Raw genomic sequence first — 15,235 nt, forward strand, 5'->3', positions numbered from 1 at the left:
ATATTAAGAGGATTAAAACTTTAATGGGAGTGCTTCTTTAAAAAGTGTACACCATTTTCTCCAACACCTACAGAAAGATAACAGATGCTGGAAAAAGCGGTTGGGGGAGCAAGTGTAAACAAATTCACAGATTTTTCACATTATATAGCAAGTTATATATTCAAATTGAACGACGTGCTGTTATGTAGTACAGAATATTACAAATGACTATTGTGTAAAAGGTAAACCAAATTGTTTTTTTTTTGTCAGGCCAAGCTAGTTCGTTTCAAATCATCCTTTTATATCAACAAAAAACAAAAACAAGTTTAACAATATTTCTATTGTACAAATGTTTGGACATCAAAGTAACTAAAGCATAGTAACAGAACAATTATAAAATACAGTTGTTTTGCTGTTATAGTAATGGCATGTTCAATACTAATAAATTTTAATGCAATACAACTAAACTGTCTACAGTAACTTATGCAGACATTTATTCCACATCATCTTCAGTCAGACTCTGAGCACTTCCAATCCTCTAAAAGACAAAAAAACAATAATAATTGCTTCTAGTATAACCGTACTTTAATGTAACTTTTTAGAATAAGCTTTCACATGTGTATATGAAGAGTAACAATTTATCTGACCATTATATGACTTGCATCCTGCATTTTCCCCAGTTTTCCCCTCTGCAGGCTCTCTCTTTGCAATCCTCTCTGAGCTGGGGGGAGGGGATTAGCTTGTATGAAGTCTCCTATACACATCACACAGAAATAGATTTCTGCGCTATTTTAGCACTCAAATCAAGCAGCAGCATGGAGGAAATATACAGCAGTCCTGAGCTGTCTGGGTGTGAATCAAGCTCTGGGGTGAGGTAAACCGCTTGATACAGAGCTCAGCACAACCTTCCTGTGTCTCCTGCCTGTTTACTCACTCCACCTCCTCTCTCATAGACTACAATGGGCTGTGTCATGTGAGCCTGAAATTAGTCTTATTTGAGCTAAAACAATTTGAGCAGTTTTTTTTCCCCCATAGTAGATGAAAATTTCAAGAGGCAGTGGGAGAGGAAGACGTCGCTAGTAAGTGCAGAAGGAAGCAGATTGCTCTAATAAGCTATATTGCAAAGATTCTTATATTCCACTGTACTGAGTTTACTTTCAAAACACTTTAAATAAGTTAAGATCCATTTTACACATTTGGGTAAAAAAAAAAAAAATCACAACCCAAATACACAATTATTTATATGCCACTGCAGCCCTGTAGTCAGGATATCTTACATAAATGGCAACAGTAATTCTGCGTGTCACTTTGTAGCTGAAAATACACAGATCAGCCATAGCTAGAGTTGAGCGATACCGTCCGATACTTCAAAGTATCGTATCGGATGGTATCGGCCGATCTTTAAAAAAAGTATCGGTATCGCCGATTCCGATACCGGAAGTCCCATTCAAGTCTATGGGACTTCCGGTATCGGAATAAGAAAAACCCTTTCCTGCCCTTGTACAGCCTCTCTGGGGTCTGTACGGGCCTTTCGGGGGGCTGTGCCGGCCTGCCAGGGGGTCTGTGCAGGCTCCGGTGGTCTGTGCCGGCCTGCCGGTGGTCTGTGCAGGCTCCGGGGGGCTGTGCCGGCCTGCCGGGGGGCTGTGCCGGCCTGCCGGTGGTCTGTGCAGGCTCCGGGGGGCTGTGCCGGCCTGCCGGGGGGCTGTGCCGGCCTGCCGGGGGGCTGTGCCGGCCTGCCGGGGGGCTGTGCAGGCATCGTCCGATGGGACTACAAGTCCCATCGGGCGATGCCTGCTACCATGACAGTGATTGACACATTAGCCAATGATGGGACAGTAGTAGTCCCATCATCCGGCTAATGTGTTAAATGTAAAAAAAAAAAAAAAAAAAAAAAATTACATGCTACATACATACATACAACATGCATACTACATACATGCTACATTCATACTACATACTACATACATGCTACATACATACTACATATATACTACATGCATGCTACATACATACCACATACATACTACATACATACTACATACATACTACATACATACTACATACATACTACATGCTACATACATACTACATACATACTACATGCTACATACATACTACATGCTACATACATACATGCATGCTACATACATACTACATATATACTACATGCATGCTACATACATACTACATGCTACATGCATGCTACATACATACTACATACATACTACATGCTACATACATACCACATATATACTACATACATACAATACATTCATACAATACATACATAGACATACAGTACATATAACATAGAGTAACATACTTACCAATACTTGTCACATTGTTCCCCGAAGCCATTGTCGTCTACGGAATAAATATTAACATAACAAACCACAAAAATACTCACCCACGATCCGAAGCAGTCCACGAGTGTGTCCCACGACGATCTTGGGTAGAGAACTGCAGCATCAGATGATGCTGCCGTTCTCTACGGGCTGCAGGAATCCAATGACGGAAGGTAGGTATCCTTCCGCACTGTATTCCTCCGCCACTTAAAAAAAAAAAGTCCCTAGTCTCACTTTATGCCATTGCTGTGTGGGAATTTCCCACACAGCAATGGCATAAAGTGAGACTAGGGACTTTTTTTTTTAAGTGGCGGAGGAATACAGTGCGGAAGGATACCTACCTTCCGTCATTGGATTCCTGCAGCCCGTAGAGAACGGCAGCATCATCTGATGCTGCAGTTCTCTACCCAAGATCGTCGTGGGACACACTCGTGGACTGCTTCGGATCGTGGGTGAGTATTTTTGTGGTTTGTTATGTTAATATTTATTCCGTAGACGACAATGGCTTCGGGGAACAATGTGACAAGTATTGGTAAGTATGTTACTCTATGTTATATGTACTGTATGTCTATGTATGTATTGTATGAATGTATTGTATGTATGTAGTATATATGTGGTATGTATGTAGCATGTAGTATGTATGTAGTATGTATGTAGCATGCATGTAGCATGTAGTATGTATGTAGCATGCATGTAGTATATATGTAGTATGTATGTAGCATGCATGTAGTATATATGTAGTATGTATGTAGCATGTAGTATGTATGTAGCATGCATGTAGTATATATGTAGTATGTATGTAGCATGCAGTATATATGTAGTATGTATGTAGTATATATGTGGTATGTATGTAGCATGTAGTATGTATGTAGCATGCATGTAGTATATATGTAGTATGTATGTGGTATGTATGTAGCATGCAGTATGTATGTAGCATGCATGTAGCATGCATGTAGTATGTATGTAGTATGTATGTAGCATGCAGTATGTATGTAGTATGTATGTAGTATATATGTAGTATGTATGTAGCATGCATGTAGTATATATGTAGTATGTATGTAGCATGTAGTATGTATGTAGCATGCATGTAGTATGTATGTAGTATTTTTTTTTTTTTTTAACATTTAACACATTAGCCGGATGATGGGACTACTACTGTCCCATCATTGGCTAATGTGTCAATCACTGTCATGGTAGCAGGCATCGCCCGATGGGACTTGTAGTCCCATCGGACGATGCTTGCACAGACCCCCGGACATCAGCACAGCCCCCCGGCAGGCCGGCACAGCCCCCCGGCAGGCCGGTACAGACCCCCACAGGGTGCACAGACCACCGGCAGGCCGGCACAGCCCCCCGGCAGGCCGGTACAGACCCCGGGCAGTCCACACAGCCCCCCGGCAGGCCGGCACAGCCCCCCCGGCAGGCCGGCAGAGACCCCCGGAAGGCCCGAAATGACGGCGCATCATGATGCGCACACACCGCGCATCATGATGACGTCAGGCCGTCAATCAACTGAACTTCCGATTCCGATGCCGAATTCCGATATTGAAAAAATATCGGAAGTCGGTATCGGAATTCCGATACAGCAAGTATCGGCCGATACCCGATACTTGCGGTATCGGAATGCTCAACACTAGCCATAGCATTAAAACCTCATTGTGCCAATAGAACATCTCTGATTCTGGAAGCACAAGATCACTGAAAGTCGTACGGTATCTTGCATCAAGACATTAGCAGCAGATCACTTGCATTCTTTTTTTTTTTTTCTCTAACATATCCCACTGATGCACAAATGGACTGAGATGTGGAGAATCTGAAGGTCAAGTAAACACCTTCATTGTGCAGGGCACATTATCCTGCATAGAGAGGCTGCTGCATTAGGTGATCGCTTGCAGTGTACCTGGTCTGTAGTACCGTTTTGATACGTATCTGAACAAATGAAAAAAAAATTGCCTGGCCTGTGCACACGTTGCATTTATCGTATTTTTTATGCACAGTTTTGTCAAAAAAACTGAAAAACTTGGTACCACCAAAGTGAATAAGATTCCTCAAGTCTCAAGCACATTTTTTTTTTTTTTTTTTTTTTTAACTACAGAGTTACAGCAGATTTGAATCTGCAGGATGTCAATTCTTTCAGCTTCTTTGCTGCAGATTTCAGCCATACTAATGAATAGGCAAAAATATGTAACAAAAACACATGTAAAAAAAACGTCAACAAAATAAGCGCATATTTTAAACAGCGCTTTTCCTGCTGAGAGAAGCAGAAAATCCTGTGTTCATATAACCTTACACTGCTTCCAGTGGTTTACTTCTTCCTATAGTACAATCTGGCCATCCACATCATGTAAAAGAAAATATGACTGATAAGACCAGGCCAAGCCACGTTCTCCCACTGCTTGAATGGTTTATTTTCGATGCTCATGTACCTCACTGAGATTGTGCATTCATACTTAATTCTATGGTTGTCCTTCCTTTAGCCACTTTGGAGACACTCTGACACAGACTTTAACATCACAATTTGGCTGATATGAAAGTTGCACAAATATCTACACGTGCCCATTTTTGTTTTCAGCACATCAACTTCAAAAACTGACTGTTCAACTACTGCCTAATATACTTCACCCTCTACTTCCCATGTCATTGCCATTCACCTCACCTGGTTTTCATGTTTTGGTTGTTCAATATATAACAAAATCCATAACCTAAAATCTGTAACTTGGATAAAGACAGAATGCCTGGCGTATGGATTCTCAATATCAGCAGAAAGGTACTTACCTGACTGATTGTAGGTAATTTGGTCAGAAGCATTTGGAAGACTTGTGGTGGTAAAGTCTGCTGCAAAACCTGAAGTAACTGTTGAGGTTGTCCACAGACGGCAATGGCATTTGTTAAATGATCAACTCCTTTTTCAAAGTCACCTAGTGAAAAAAGTAGAATTATTAAGTGTTGGCCTATACTGGAATACACCAACGTTAGAATAAAAACACAAGTCCACAAATTCACAAGTAAAAGCAAAATAACACCACTTTTATGCAAATGTTCCAAAATAAAGTACCAATTAGATTAACCCCATCACCCCCATGACCAAGCCATGTAGTAATAAAACTGGAACGCTTCAACGGATCCCACCGATTCGGAGAATGCTTTTTCGTGACATATTGTACTTCATGATAGTGGTAAAATTTGTTTGATATAACTTGCGTTTATTGGTGAAAATTGGAAGTTTTGCAAAAATTTTGCAATTTTCAAACTTAATTTTTATGCCCTTAAACTGGAGAGATGTGTCACACAAAACAGTTAATAAATAACATTTCTCACACATCTACTTTACATCAGCGCAATTTTTGAAACATAATATTTTTTGTTAAGACGTTACATACGAGCTGAAAGATGACTCACAGTTTTTTTTTTTGGGGACTACATTGCGTTTAAAGTGACTTTGAAGGGTCTTATATGACGGAAAATACCCAAAAGTGACACCATTCTGAAAACTGCACCCTCAAGGTGCTCAAAAATCACATTCAAGAAGTATATTAACCCTTCAAGTGCTTCACAGAAACTGAAACAATTTGGAAAAAAAAACAAACTTTTTATTCACAAAAAATTTACTTTAGACTTTTTTTTTTTCACATGGGTAACAGGCAAAACTGGACCCCAAAAATTGTTGTGCAATTTCTCCCTTGTACACAGATACCTGATATGGGGGGAAATCTATTATTTGGGCGCACATCAAGGCTCAGAAGAGAAGAAGCACTGTTTGATTTTTTGAACGCAAAATTGACTGTAAATCGAGAGAAAAACCCATGTTGCGTTTGGAGAGCCCCTAATGTGCCTAAACAGTGAAACCCCCACACACACGACCCCATTTTGGAAACTATACCCCAAGGAATTTATGTAGATGTTTGGTGAGCACCTTGAACCCCCAGGTGCTTCACATAAATTTATAACTCTGAGCTGTGGAAAAGAAGAAAAAAAAAAAAAAAAAAAACTTTTTTCCCTTCTGTAACACACTTAGCACCTCTTTTGTGACCTTACTTTCATTGTGGTTTGAGGGACCTCACCAGGGAAATGTTGGCCTGCTACGATACGAGCACCCTAATCTCTCCAAAGATTATGGCCTTGATCACTACCTCCTGGAACTGAATGTACAACGTAGCAGTCTAGTCTGCACATTGTGATAGCACGAAAGCATTGTACACTAAAATCTACCTAGTGCACAGCCAGCTTCCTGTACCATACCTTGGCTTTTCTCATGGCACTCTACAGCTGGAGGACTTGCCCAGAGAGATCAGCTCACCCCATGTTCTTGTTGTACTCCAGTACACAGTCTGGTTTGGTGACCGATGTAGAGGTACCTAGTCACAGGTGCTGCCATCACCATGTATAGTGGTCAAGAAACAGACATCCTTGTACTTGACCACCAGATGTTGTCATTATATTGGGCTCTGCTCACCCTTTCTCAACAGCTGCCCAATTAGTGACTTAGGGAGCTCTCTCTAATTTTTGCGGAAAGGACCGTATACTATGGTGGCTCGCGCAGAGAGGGACTTGAAGAGTGGAATGCTGGTATAAAAGTTATCTACATGGAGGTGATAACCTTGATCCAGCAGTGGGTGCACCAAATCCCACACAATTTTCCCACTCACTCCCAGGAAAAATTGCCGGAATTTGAGCTTCCCCTTGAAATATATTAAGGACTCATCCATGCAGATGTCCCTTTGGGGAATGTACACATCAGCAAACTTGTTGCTGAAGTGATCAATGACCGGGCGAACTTTGAAAAGTCGGTCAAAATTGGGCGTCATTTTGGGGAGGACACTGCGCTTTATCGTTGTAAAATTTGTGGATTGCCTCAAATAGTTTACGGGTCATAGCCATGCGGAATGTCGGAATGTTGCCTCTGTCTGTATAACTTTTTTTTTATTATTTAAAAAGACAAAAAAAAAAATCTTGAAAGGAAAAAATATAAAAATGTTCAACTACAAAACAAACTTACTAAACAGTCGTCAGTAAGAAAAAAAAAAAGACTATTCAGTAGAAAATACTGTAGTAGTCGGCGATTACTATGGTATATTTTTAATGTCCCTATTTTAGTCCTCTATCAACTAATTTTATTTTGTATTATTTTTTTGACACACACACACACACAAAAAAAAGCAACAACTGGGGGCCGTTCAGTGCTTCACCGAACAGAGTTTGATGGCTGTATGACGCACACACGGATGTGATTATTTTTTCCCCGCGCCAACACTAACCCTGACTAAAATCAGTAAAAAATACTGTAGTGGTCGCCAATTACTATGGTATATTTTTAACCCCAGATTTTTTTGGTTTTGCGTTTTCATTTTTCGCTCCCCTTCTTTATTTTTCTGTCAATATGGCCACGTAAGGGCTTAGTTTTTGCAGGACATGTTGTACTTTTGAATGACACTTGATTTTACCATGTGATGTATTAGCAAACGGGAAAAAAATTTCAAGTGCGGTGAAATTGCAAAAAAAAGTGCAATCTCACAATTTTTTTGTTTGGCTTTTTTGCTGGGTTCACAATGCTAACACTGACCTGCCATTATGATTCTCCAGGTCATTACATGTTCATAGACACAAAACATGTCTAGGTTCTTTTTTATCTAAGTGGTGAAAAAAAATTCCAATTGCTAAAAGAAAAAAAAAAAATTGCGCCATTTTCCAACACCCGTAGCATCTCCACTCTTCATGATCTGGGTTTGGGTGAGGGCGTATTTTTTACGGGAAGAGCTGTCATTTTTAGGGATACCATTTATGTGCAGATACGATCTTTTGATCGCCCATTATTGCATTTTAATGCAATGTTGCAGCGACAAAAAAAAACGTAATTCTGGCGTTTTGATTTTTTTCTCGCTACGCCTTTTAGCGGTTGGGTTAATACTTTTTTTTTATTGATAGATCGGATGATTCTGAACACGGCGATACCTAATGTGTGATTTTTTTTGTTGTATTGTTTTGAATGGGGCGACAAGGGGGGTGATTTAAACTCTTACATTTTTTCCATATTTTTGAAAACATTTTTTTTTTTTAATTTTGGCATGCTTCAATAGCCTCCATGGGAGGCTAGAAGCATCCACAACTCGATCGGCTCTGCTACACATAGGCGATGAGCAGATTGCCTATATGTAGCAGAATTACAGCATTGCTATGAGCGCCGACCACCGGGTGGTGCTCATAGCAATGCCTCATCAACAACCATAGAGGTCTCTAGGAGACCTCAGGTTGTTATGGCAATGCATCGCTGACACCCGATCACGTGACAGGGGTCGGCGATGTGCGCATTTCCGGCCCGGGGGCCAGAAGCGCTGGTTAAATCGTGCTATCAGCGTTTGACAGGATTTAACTAGTTAATAGGCGCGGGTGGATCGAGATTCCACCTGCGCCTACTGCGGGTACATGTCAGCTGTTAAAAACAGCTGACATGTTCCGGCTTTGATGTAGGCTCACCGCCGGAGCCCTCAAAGCGGTGATCTGACCTTCGACATACTATTGCGTCCAAGATCAGAAAGGGGTTAATGTCCCTTATCTAAAATTATTTTTTCCCACTTTACTATCACTACAGTATATTTTTACTGTGCCCAATCTAGTCTAATCAGCTAATTAAAATTTTGTAATTTTTTTCATAAAAAAAAAAAACAAAAACACCACAACTGGAGGCTGATCAATGATCTGCATCACCGACGAGCACTCGATGACTGCAGGATGCACGCACGGATGTGGTGCAAAAAGGGGATGAGAAAAAAAAAAAAATACACAGGACAAAATAAAGGTGCTTGCCAAAAGTGAGTACGGGTGCCCATCAGTGATGCGAGTCTGATCAGTGGCTCCGTGGCTATAGGACGCACACACGGAGGTGGTGCAAAGGGAAAGTACTGATACTAAGGCGCAGAAGGAGGGGAGGGGGAGGGGGAGACGGGATGAGGAAAGATCAAGTATCAGGTAAGGATCAGGAATGTCTTCTTTTAACAACACCAGCAGTGATGGCACAGGCTTCAAAGAGTCTGTGTCATCACGAGGCCCAGGACATCGCGACTGACAGGACTGTGGAGTTGGAGTCCATTTTGGTGGAGTCGGTATAAAATGGACTCCTAAGATGTATAATAAATTGGGTATAGTTCATTGCAATATGTGATGTAAATTTTTTTCATAAGAATCCAGTGAAAGTTATGAAAATGTCTTATGTTCCTGATCTAGGCTTTTAGTTGAGATGAATCTGTTCTGCACTTTAAGTACCATACATGCTCAGCACTGAGCTAATGCTGTGAAGTTAAGTCGGAGTCATAGAAATCAAGGAGTCAAAGTTTTAGCATACCGACTCCACAGAGCTGGAGACAGAATAGTAGTATGAGCGCTCTGCAAACATCAGAAGCTAGAATCAGGAAGCGCAAGGCGGTCATACCGAGGTCTGATTGCCTCTGTGCACTGATTGGTTCCATCTGACGTTGACCGCACCAATCAGAGCTGGGCCTGGTGAGACAGCCGTTGCTAAGCTCGAGCTTATGGTCGGTGCTGTTAAAGCACCAATCATAGGCTGGACATCAGTGTTTCAGGCATTGTCACAGAGTTGCCTGAAACACTGACAACTGTGATTGACTGTTCAAAATTGAAAAGTCTATCACAGCCATCTTAGTTGCGAGGGGAGGCTCCACCCCCATGTTGACGACTCCCGGTGTCATGCTGTAAGATTCAGCAGGCACCTTGGGCGAGCAAGGTAACTGCAGTGGCGATACCGCATTATAGAGAGAATGTATTCATAAGTCCAAGGTCGGCAAGTACCTAGCAACCTGGACATATGGACACATCCAAGGTTGTGAAGGGGTTAAACACAAGGCTGATTTCAGCATCTTGTAAGACTTAAAAAGAGAACCAATACAAGATCCTCCACTTCTGATACCACGCTCCTCAGATTTTGCATTAATTATATCCATCTATCTACCCCTTGTGGTGGAGATGTGCCTTGTTATAACAGAATCTATTTTCCATGTATTCTGGGACTACTCCTTGACAAGACCATTGACAAAATGTACAAACTTTGATTAAATAGGTCTTTGATTTCGACCTATCATTAGATTCTCAACACTTTTTACTTAATATTTTTTCACAAAATATATCCAAAAGAACGATTAGACTTGTACCTATATTGATAGCCACAAGATGTTCGATAGCTGCGCACTGGAAACAAGCCTCCCAAGTCTTTAGAGTGCCTTGCGAAAGTATTCAGCCCCCTGGAACTTTTCAACCTTTTCCCACATATCATGCTTAAAACAAAGATACCAAATGTAATTTTTTGGTGAAGAATCAACAAGTGGAACACAATTGTGAAGTTGAACGAAATTTATTGGTTATTTTAAATTTTTGTGGAAAGTCAAAAACTGAAAAGTGGGGCGTGCAATATCATTCGGGCCCCTTTACTTTCAGTGCAGTAAACTCACTCCAGAAGTTCATTGTGGCTCTCTCAATGATCCAATGTTGTCCTAAATGACTAATGATGATAAATATAATCCACCTGTGTGTAATCAAGTCTCTGTATAAATGCACCTGCTCTGTGATAGTCTCAGGGTTCTGTTTGAAGCACAGACAGCATCATGAAGACCAAGGAACACAACAGGCAGGTCCGTGATACTGTTATGGAGAAGTTTAAAGCCGGATTTGGATGCAAAATGATTTAAAAAACTTTAAACATCCCAAGGAGCACTGTGCAAGTGATCATATTGAAATGGAAGGAGTATCATACCACTGTAAATCTACCAAGACCCGGCCGTCCCTCGAAACTTTAATCTCAAACAAGGAGAAGACTGATCAGAGATGCAGCCAAGAGGCCTATAATCACTCTGGATGAACTGAAGAGATCTACAGCTGAGGTGGGACAGACTGTCCATAGGACAACAATCAGTTGTACGCTGCACAAATCTGGCCTTTATGGAAGAGTGGCAAGAAGAAAGCCATTTCTCAAAGATATCCATAAAAAGTGTTGTTTAAAGTTTGCAACAAGACACCTGGGAGACACACCAAACATGTGGAAGAAGGTACTCTGATCAGATGAAACCAAAACCAAACTTTTTGGCAACAATGCCAAACGATATGTTTGGCGTAAAGGAAACATAGCTCATCACCCTGAACACACCATCCCCACTGTCAAACATGGTGGTGGCAGCATCATGGTTTGGGCCTGCTTTTCTTCAGCAGGGACAGGAAAGATGGTTAAAATTGATGGGAAGATGGATGGAGCCAAATACAGGACCATTTTTGAAGAAAACCTGTTGAAGTCTGCAAAAGACCAGAGACTGGGACGGAGATTTGTTTTCCAACAAGACAATGATCTCAAAACATAAGACAAAATCTACAATGGAATGGTTCACAAATAAACGTATCCAGGTGTTAGAATGGCCAAGTCAAAGTCCAGACCTGAATCCAATCGAGAATCTGTGCAAAGAGCTGAAAAATGCTGTTCACAAACGATCTCCATCAAACCTCACTGAGCTTGAGCTCTTTGCCAAGGAAGAATGGGCAAGAATTTCAATCTCTCGATGTACAAAACTGATAGAGACATAACCCAAGCGATTTGCAGCTGTAATTGCACCACAAGGTGGCGCAACAAAGTGTTAAGTTAAGGGGGCCGAATAATATTGCACGCCCCACTTTTCAGTTTTTGACTTTCCACAAAAATTTAAAATAACCAATACATTTCATTCAACTTCACAAATTGCTGGAAATTGAATTTTGTGACAACATTCAATAGGGGAAATAAAGTCATAAGAACTGTGCTTTCAAAATATTGGTATATCTTGAAGCGTGACCCTGTTTTGGGAAAACATCTCCCTGATAAACCAGGGATTACACATAGAAGGGGGAAAACTTTGAAAAATTTGGTGGCCCCCAGTAAATTAAAAGTTGGATTCAAAAGGAAAAAAAAACATTAAAAAAAAGTACTGATCAAATTTTAAGTAGTGTTTCTCAAGGAACTGGAGTTTTTAAAGTTTTTAAATGCACCTCTAAAAAATGTTGTACCTGTGGGATCCTAGATCACGGGGCTAAAACTATCAAATGTAATAGTACTGGTGAGATCTTTGAGATTTCACAAAGACTCACCTGTAGCAGTGATTTTGTTGTATATGTCATCACATGCAGTTGTGGTTTGCAATATGTGGGACGCACTGTGCAGACACTGCGGTTCCGCATTAATGGTCACAGAAATAAAGCAAAAAACGGCTTTTTAAAACATAGTCTCTCAAGGCATCTGATAATTAAACATAAAATTTTTAACATAAAAGTAACTCCGGTGGAGCAGATACCCTCTGGTGTTGCAAATAGGAATGCTCTTTTAAACCGGAAAGAAACATTTTGGATATATCGTCCGGGAACATTATATCCAAATGGATTGAATGATATCATAGAGTTTGAACGTAGGCCTTTTTTTTTTCTGGGGTTTTTTTTCCTCTTTTTTTTTTTTCTTCTTGCATCTATGTGGTCAAGGTTGCATCAATCAGTGGGTGTGTTCCTGAACTTGGTCCACACCCAAAATCAAGTTTCTGAGACTGGGATAAAAGTTTGCTACTATATATAAGTGTAACTGAATTTTATACTATTAGGATTTGTACTGTGTTTTTATGATACCTGATGAAGGATATACACGGTATCCGAAACGCGTTGTATCAAATAAAAAAAATGAAATATCATCCATGTGAGTCCTGGGAAGCGCTGCCATTCATGGGCTGGATGTGCTTTTCTTGATTAACTTCACAATTGTGTTCCACTTATTGTTGATTCTTCACCAAAAATTAACATTTGGTATCTTTATGTTTGAAACATGATATGTGGGAAAAGGTTGAAAAGTTCCAGGAGGCCAAATACTTTCACAAGGCACTGTATATGACTTATACACCAGGATCAAAGATATAAGAAATTTCTTATATCGCAGTGCTCTGAATGGTGAAACGGTTGAGAGGTTCAACCTCATTTGGCCCCCTAGGAACACCTGGGTACTTCTGAATATTTAGGAACGTCATTCACTACGTCATATATCTCCTTTCACCCTTCAATGCTAACTCCTTTATTCATCCCCTTTCCCTTCTGTCTAATTATATGTCTTGTATGTTTGTTTTTGTCTGTTATTATTGTGATATACAAATTTCTTATATATATGTTACATCTATATCACAAAGCTGATTTATTGTGTTCATTGTAATCTGCTAATCTTTATTCCTTTTTACACGTCTGTTCTTTGTTGAATATAAAAATCTTTGAATAAAAATTACAATTAAAAAAAAAACAAAAAAAAAAAAACAAGGCTGGGGCTATACAGAGACATTTGTCAAGCAACATTTCAGATATCTAGTTTTACAAAATAAGACAGTTTAATTATTACTAAATTTTAAAAAGATCACTCAACCCTACCCCTCTAATACTCAAAAAAAACCTGTGCAACTCAAAGTCAGAGGGGGGGTAAAAAAAACAAAAACATAGATTGGGTTATATTGAAGATATGATAGGATAGAGGGTGAGATGCAAAGATCACTTGAAATGTTTACCAATATTTTTAAACTTCTAGGTATACTTATATTCCTTAAAACACCATTTGCCCTAAAACTACAAAGCGACTGTGACAGGTTTATTCAGGACCATAAATCGCTGTATGCGACTACCAAACTGAAGTATAATGCAATAGCGTAGCATTGCGACCAGGAAGGTGCTGCAACCGTGACAAAAAAGTTGCAAAATATCAGAAGGGGTCCATTCTACTTACGATACCTTGCAGGTTGCAATGTGACCAAATTCACATGCTTTATGCTGCGATATTGTAATGGTATAGACCGATCTTTAGCTGCACGACCAGTATCACAACCACAGTGGCTGAGTAACCCCAGCCCCACTAATAAAATGAAAAATAAATGAGACCATGATAAAAATTACAACCTTGTGCAAGCAACTCCTCCCCAAGCTGAATTTCTTCCAGGAAAAACTTCTGAACAGCCTCAGCATCTTTAAGATCAGGCAGCTACGAGAAAAATACAAATCAAAGCCATCGTACATATTAGGATATTAGGAATTTAGCCTTAACATTCTCACACTTCAGGCAATAAGATAAAAATGTCTATGTATCAACTAAATGAACAATTATAATAGAATAAACATCAACAGTATCATTTTTCAAAGAATATGTGTTAGAAACGGTTTTAATTTTTATTTAAAAAATAAATATAAGACACATGGAAGAAAGCAGCTTTATAATTTCTCAACAAAATATGTTTCTTTCGCCTACTGGACTGATAATTTATTGCATTTATTGCAAAAAGTCTTCATTTTGAAATAATGACAGACACCTTTATTGAATCTAAATTAAACCATACTCACATCATCGCACATTCCACTGAAGCCAATGTCTTTTGTAACAGAATTAAAATACTAAACAACAATATTCCTCACCTGTCCGCCAACAAGATAATCTCAATGACAGACAGCTGCACTCTGACACAGGAGGTAAGCACTCCTGCAGTGTGTAGAGCTGAGAAAGTTCTCATGCAGCGGTGGTGCCGTGAGATCACCGAAGCTCATCTGCTGATGAACTCATGTGACCTCTCTCACTGCAGCTCAGCGCTATACACTGCGGGAGCGATGACGCTCCTGTCAGTGTGTAGCCGGCGGCCAGTTAGAGCAGTTACATGTAACTGTTCTACAAGTGAGATCACCACTCTGGATTACATGGACTACGGCTGACAGGATAGGGTGTTTTTTTATTTTAGATTTTTAATAGAAGACAAGGGAGTCTGGGATTTGGTGTTAGGCAAGTATAATGTGTTTTTTATTTTTATTTGAATATGTATTTATTTTAAATGTTATTTATTTTTTAAGTTTGAACACAGGCGTCAGCTTACAAGAGACTACTTCTC

The 15,235-nt window shown here is 39.9% G+C and overlaps 1 protein-coding gene across 2 annotated transcripts in view; it reads right to left on the reverse strand.

Annotated features, from left to right (window-relative positions):
- Nucleotides 1–259: 259 nt before the first annotated feature.
- TOMM20 (translocase of outer mitochondrial membrane 20) overlaps nt 260–15,235 on the reverse strand; it is a 28,341-nt gene continuing 13,365 nt past the window's right edge. For both annotated transcript variants that reach the window (XM_073560133.1, XM_073560134.1), the window contains exons 3-5: nt 14,262–14,343; nt 5,100–5,242; nt 260–517 (exon numbers count right to left, since the gene is read on the reverse strand). In XM_073560133.1, the coding sequence (XP_073416234.1) occupies nt 473–517; nt 5,100–5,242; nt 14,262–14,343 (270 nt within the window). In that variant the 3' untranslated portion in view covers nt 260–472. The remainder of the gene's footprint in view (nt 518–5,099; nt 5,243–14,261; nt 14,344–15,235) is intronic.

Source organism: Dendrobates tinctorius, unplaced genomic scaffold, assembly GCF_039654945.1.
Source record: "Dendrobates tinctorius isolate UK_male_01 unplaced genomic scaffold, ASM3965494v1 ptg000293l, whole genome shotgun sequence".
Taxonomy (NCBI): Eukaryota; Metazoa; Chordata; class Amphibia; order Anura; family Dendrobatidae; genus Dendrobates; species Dendrobates tinctorius.